A 6,439-nucleotide genomic window follows, 5' to 3' on the forward strand; every position below is an offset into this window, starting at 1 on the left:
CCACCTGTTTGTCATCTTGAAATCTTCACTCTCCTTTTTGAGCTGCCTTGATCTGAGCTACAACTCTCCCCAGAGACGCCCAGCCTTAGGGTTACTTTCTTAAATAGGACAGGAACACCTCATATGGACAGGAAGGAAACCCCCTTTCCAAACCCAGCAATTGAATTGCTTAGTGGCCAAGAGGTACTCACATTTACATTGGATAACAGGCTAAAAGTGAGAGCAATACTTTACTACATTGTCCAAAGCATTCTTGCTATCTCAAATGAATACAAACACATACATACACACACACACACACAAATGGATGCCCCATTGCAAGTCATTATCTGAACCATATACATAGATACTGATGTGTGTATACACATATACATACACAGTATAAATATCTGTAGACATAGGTTTATATGAACATGCATACATACATATGTATATACATACATATAACTTTCTGTCATTTGAAAATTGTAATTAGGTGTGTATAAATTTATAGATATTATATGATATATAAAATTACATATGTATATATATGTGTTTATATCCAAATAATTAATTATATTAATATAATTATATTATATTATATACATGTGTTTACTTTCATATTTATATTTTATTATAAATTATATGTTTATGTGTATTGTGTGCATATATGAATATATGTACATGCACATATGCATGTGTATACATATATGTGTATGTGTACATATGTACATGCATATGAACAAACATATGCATATGTGTGTATAGATTTTTTTTTTCTGTCCAGATGACAGAAATCTGTGTAACCTAATAAAGAACTGAAATGAAAACATTTTTCGACACAGTGGACCACTAAGAAAATAGAATGGAATTTAATGTGAATTAATGAAATAATGTCCATTGAGGTTTTCAAAAACTAATTGTAGAAATACAGCATGGGAGAAACTTACCTTGGAAGTCATTCATGTGAAAAAAGAATGAGAGTTTAGTTGACCCTAAATGTAGCAAGGGCTGACAGTGTGATGAAGCTGGTGTAGTCTTAGACTGAATGAATCTAAGCACAGTATCCTGATAATTGGAAGTCATAGTTCTATTTCAAACTGCTAGTCAAAACACATCTGGAGTGCTCTATCCCATTCTATTCACCATATTTAAGAAGGAGTCCTAGAAATAAAACTATGTATGTGTGTGTATAAACACACACACACATATATATACATAAACATATATACAAACACTATATATGGACATACATAAACATGTGTGCATACATACATACATACATACGTACATATATGTACACACAGTTTTTTAACATTCACTGGGGTGGTTGTCCTTTTAGTTTGGGGCTTTGTAATTTACCAGGAGACAAGGTGTTTTATTTTTTCTTCCAAAGATAATGATCTTGAACTACAGCTAGTGAAAAACCAAGAGAATAGAAATTGAAAAAGTAGGACAAAAAATAATTCAGATAGATCGAGGAGCAAGGAAGAAGGAGGGAGAATAGTTTTTTAAAGATAGATGGACACACACAGAAGCAGAGAGAGACAGACAAGAGACAGAGATTTTCAAAGTGTCCAAGAAATAGGGAAGGAAACAGAGATGTCTCAGGTCTATCTATCTATCTATCTGGCAAGACATAAACAGATTTACCTATGACAATGATATAGATATGGATATAGATATAGATGACATGAGTATAGGTAGATACGGGCAGGGGGGGGGAAGTCATGAAGGAGTTTCAATATTTAATAATTCCTTTCTGTTTAGTTTTTAATTTATATACCATAGCATCATACACAGTGAATAGAAATGCATATGTATGTGTGCATGTATACATATATACACGCATATGTGTGTATATATGTGAAATTAATTTATATGTGAAAAATCAAATCTTGTAAATGGCAAAAAATAAAGAAAAAACAATTTTCAAAAGTAATTAAAACACTGTGAGTTTTGGCCCACCCTGTATAAAGATGTAGAGATACTTTATAGAGACATATAATAGATAAATCCCTCATTGTGATACTCCTTTGCATAGAAAGAATTTTTAATGTATGACACTCCACTTAGGTTTTAACTGGGAATTATCTTCAGGTACTTAAGAAGGTAGGCATAGGACTTATATGTTTCCAGAGAGTCCCTGCTGACCTCTTTCTTCATTTCTTATTTCATTTCCTTGGGTCATTACCAAATAGGTCCCTACAGAATGCAACTTTCTAGGATGTCTTTTTCTCAATCCTTTTTTCAATGCCCCTCTGTGTAACTTTGTTGTAAATAGTCTAAAGGGGGATGGGGCAGACTTCTACTATGTTGGAGAAAAGAGAATACAAGGTCAAAGGTTCCAGGTCCTCCTCAATTGCTAATGCTTCCTTGAGCCCTCTCTGCTTAGCAGAAGTGAGGAAGCAACACACAAAATCAGACAAATCTAGCAGGATTTAAGTTTTCTCCTTGAATCATAAATGACAATGTAACTGCCATACTTGTTCCTGAGCTCCTCCAAACCTAACATACATTGTGAGGTACTGTCAGTTATGCTTAAGAAGATAAAGTCAAGAAGACATAATTATGTCCTTTCATTGGGGCACATCTCAGCATTACCTTTTTTTACCCTCTATATGACCAAGCTTCTTGAACTCTAGAAGACTCCAGAAATTCAAGGCTTGTTGAATGTGGAGACAAACGTTGTTAGACTTCACCTAAAAGAGGAAAGTTTGGAGCCAGTTCTGGCAAGTCCAAGACAAGGGTTTCCCACTGCTGCCTGAGACTCACCTGCCCCCAGGAGAAAAATGGCCACACGGTAGAAGAGGTTGGTGTCCATAGCGCTGACAAGAAAGGGGTGAGGCATCTCCTAGATTCCAGTACATAGCTATTAGCTGAGGCTTCCTAGTCTCCACTTGGTTGTATCTCTCTGTGACTTGACACGGCCCACAGACTCCCCTGTCCATTTACATGCTTTGAATCTCCCAGAGAAATGGAGGAGAGACACTTTCTCAGCTAAAACACTCATTATCAGGGTTCTTACTGGTTCTTATGTTTGGTAGGGAGACAGACTGACACTGTGGGTTTGATATCCTCTCATCTTGTGTGAGATGCTCCTCTCCCTGAGGTACCACCCTCCCTTTCTGTGCTAATAAATACTTGAGTGACTTTCCAGTGCCTAGGAAAACAAACTTTAAACTCCTTAACAGGCAGTTATCAGAAAGGCCTCATTTCTCAAAAAGATAGAGAACTGAGTCAAATTTATAAAAAATACAAGGCATTCCCCAATCAAGAAATGGTCACAGGATATAAAAAGGCAGTTTCAGAAAAGGAAATCAAAGCTATGGATAGCCATATGAAAAAATGCTCTATATCAATATTGCTCAAAGGAATGCAAATTAAAACAACTCTAAGGTATTACTTCACACCTATCAGAGTGGCAAATATAACAAAAAAGAAAAATGTTGGATGTTGGAGAGGATGTGGGGAAACTGGGATGCTAATCCACTGTTGGGGTATTGTGAAAACATCCAACCATTCTAGAGAACTGTTTGGAACTATGCCCAAATAACTATCAAACTGTGAATAGCCTTTTATTCAGCAATACCACTGCCAGGTGTCTATCCCAAAGATATCCCCCCAAAAGTGAAAAAAGACCTATCTGTACAAATTATTTATAGTAGCTCTTTTTTTGGTGACTACGAATTTGGAAACTGTGAGAAAATTATAAATAATAAGGTGTTTTGGGGAATCAGACACAGACACACACACACACTCACAGAGACACAGCAACACTGGCTGGTTTTGCAGGGCCAGCCCAGAGTCAGGAGAATGTCAAAGGAAATGTAGATCAACCTTCCTAACTAACTAAAGGAAGTTAACTAACTGAAGACCACCTTCAAGTCATGTCAATCAAAGGACTTGAATGTTACCAGCCAGTTAGTTTGGATCAAGGTGGAGTGACCCACCTCTAACTGAGACAGGTTAAAAACCCTAGGGAGGGGTCTCTCACTCTCTTGGCCCCCTCTTCCCTCTCCCATGCTGCTCTCTCTTTCCCCTCTAACCTGGGTATGTAGGGCTTCTTAACTTTCAGAGCCATGTGCTCGATCTCTTTACTAATATTTAATATGCTTTAATAAATGCTTAATGCCCAAAGCTTGTGCAGTAGCCTCTAATTTCTAAGTAACAAATATATTATAAATCTCAGCTTAATCCCCTAACACTTAGGACAATTATAGGGTGAGCCCATTAGTTTTATTTGCCACAAAACAAAGGAATGCCCATTAATTGTGGAAGGGCAGAGCAAGCTGTGGTTTATGAGGGTGAAGGAATATTATTGTGAACTACTGATGCAGCATACTGTCCAGCTCCAAAGATACCACTGATATTGATTGAATAAAGATGGAAGCATGCTATTTTTACTCTTTCTTTTTTTTCTTTTATTCAAGTTTTCTTATACAAAGCGAACAACCTTGTAATGTTTCTTTTTTAAAACAAACAAAAACCCGGGAGTTCTCTGCTCCCAGAGTTGGCTCAAACCTGCTTCTCCATCTCTTCATCAGACAGTTTCCTGACCTTTATTTCCTTGCCCTCACATTCTCCATATTATGCACAACTTGGTCCATGGAATATTGGACAAGAGGGAGAGGGCTCTCCCTACGGTTTCCTGAAATGGTTTAACTAAGAAACATTTTCCAATAGGTGCTTCCTCTAAGGTACCCATTTCTCTTCCCTGGCTTCCTTTTCAGAGATAGAATAGAACTCTGCTCCCCTCGTCTTCACTCCCTGCCCCATTCCATCTTCTTAACTCTGTCCTCCAAAGAGGTGAAATGGAAAGTTCCCTTTGCATTGTGAATTGGAACATGGAGGTCCTCACAATAGCCCAGCCTCATTCGTGATCATAGACATTTTATTATCTCTGGGTCCTTCCATTTTGTCCATTTGTAAAAGGAATAGGTTGCAGGAGATGGATGCTATTTAAGGTCCCACACTGCTCTAAATCTATGATCCTATGATCTGGAAGGGCTCTTTTGTCTCTGATGTTTTATAGTTCTAAGATGCACAAACTCAGAACCAAGCTCACCTGGCTCTGTCCTCCTGTTTTGCTTTACTTGATATCAGAATATGACCCTGCCCAGCACTTTTGCCCAATCCTTATCTGTCTACCTAATACATTCAGTCATTTTTTTCAGTCATGTCTGACTCTTCATGACCCCATTTGGGGTTTTCTTGGCAAAGATGCTAGAGTGCTTTGGCATTTCCTTCTCCAGCTCATTTGACAGATGAGCAAACTAAGGCAAACAGGGTTAAATGACTTGTCCAGGGTCACACAGCTAATGTCTGAGGCCAGATTTGAATGCATGAAGATGAGTTTTCCTGACTCCAGGCTTGACATTGTATCCACTGTACCACCTATCTGCCCACCCCAACCCCATAGAAACTCCTGATCACCATATGCATAGATACCAAAGTTTAGATTGATCTCAGCAATAGCCACGTTTGTCACAATGCCTTTTGCTATACAAGTCATTCTCCACATAACTCATCAATACTTTTAGGGGTTAATGGCCAAAGGATCCCTATAAAGAGGGATGCTGTAGCCACAAACCAACTTCCTATCCAGGTAGCCTGGAGAAGACTCCTTACAAGACTGGGTTGTTGGGCATGGATTAAGAGTTTGGTTTATGCACAGAGAGGAGGTGACTCTACAACACTGTGTTTGCTAATAGCACAGAGATATATAGCTGAGTCTCCCACACTCAGGTAACTGATGTTAAGGTAATAAAGTTTCATGTTTGACTGGCTGGCTTTGAAATTGTCAGAGATGTCCTTTTCCTTGTTATCACCTGAGAGCTTAAAGGAAAGGAAAAGTTCCTTTGGCCCTTGTCCTGTTTCCTGTTGGTACCAGTTCATATAAACATAATTCTGGTCCTGATCACATCTCAGTGCCACATCTTGTCCTGTGCCTGGGACCAGGTATCCTGAGCTCTGGAGAACAATGCCATATGACAGGCCTGTGAGGAGAGGAGAGGGAAATTGAGAGGCCGAGATCAGCAGCACATCTGACATTGCTGCCAAAAGAGAAAGGTTGCAAACTCAGGCCTGACCTGGTCTTCTGGGCTGAGCACTCACCTGCTCCAAGGAGGCAAATGCCCACACAGCTGAGAAGTCTGGTTTCCATGGTGGCATTAGAACAGGAGTGAGGCATCTCTGATATCTGGGGCCATGGTTTGTTGGGGGTGGAGCCTCTGAGACTCAGGCTCTAGGGTTCCTCATGCACATTACCTGTGTGTATACACAAATAGGCTGACCCTGGGAAAAATCACTTCACTGCTTGTGCTTTCAGGAAACTTTTGCAATGCCATAAGTTGCAATCTGCATTATTCAAGAAAGTCCCCAAAGTTATCTCCTTACATCAACGAAAAATATAGGTCTATTTTTTAAAATATGGATTATTATTATTATTATTACACAA

At 38.8% G+C, this 6,439-nt stretch overlaps 1 gene segment (V, D, J or C); it reads right to left on the reverse strand.

The window, feature by feature from the left end:
* Positions 1–5,646: 5,646 nt before the first annotated feature.
* Positions 5,647–6,145, reverse strand: LOC122728772. The segment is given in 2 exon segments: positions 5,647–5,978; positions 6,097–6,145. Coding segments are annotated over 2 exon segments (381 nt in total).
* Between the last annotated feature and the right edge of the window lie 294 nt (positions 6,146–6,439).

This window comes from Dromiciops gliroides, chromosome 5, assembly GCF_019393635.1.
Source record: "Dromiciops gliroides isolate mDroGli1 chromosome 5, mDroGli1.pri, whole genome shotgun sequence".
Taxonomy (NCBI): Eukaryota; Metazoa; Chordata; class Mammalia; order Microbiotheria; family Microbiotheriidae; genus Dromiciops; species Dromiciops gliroides.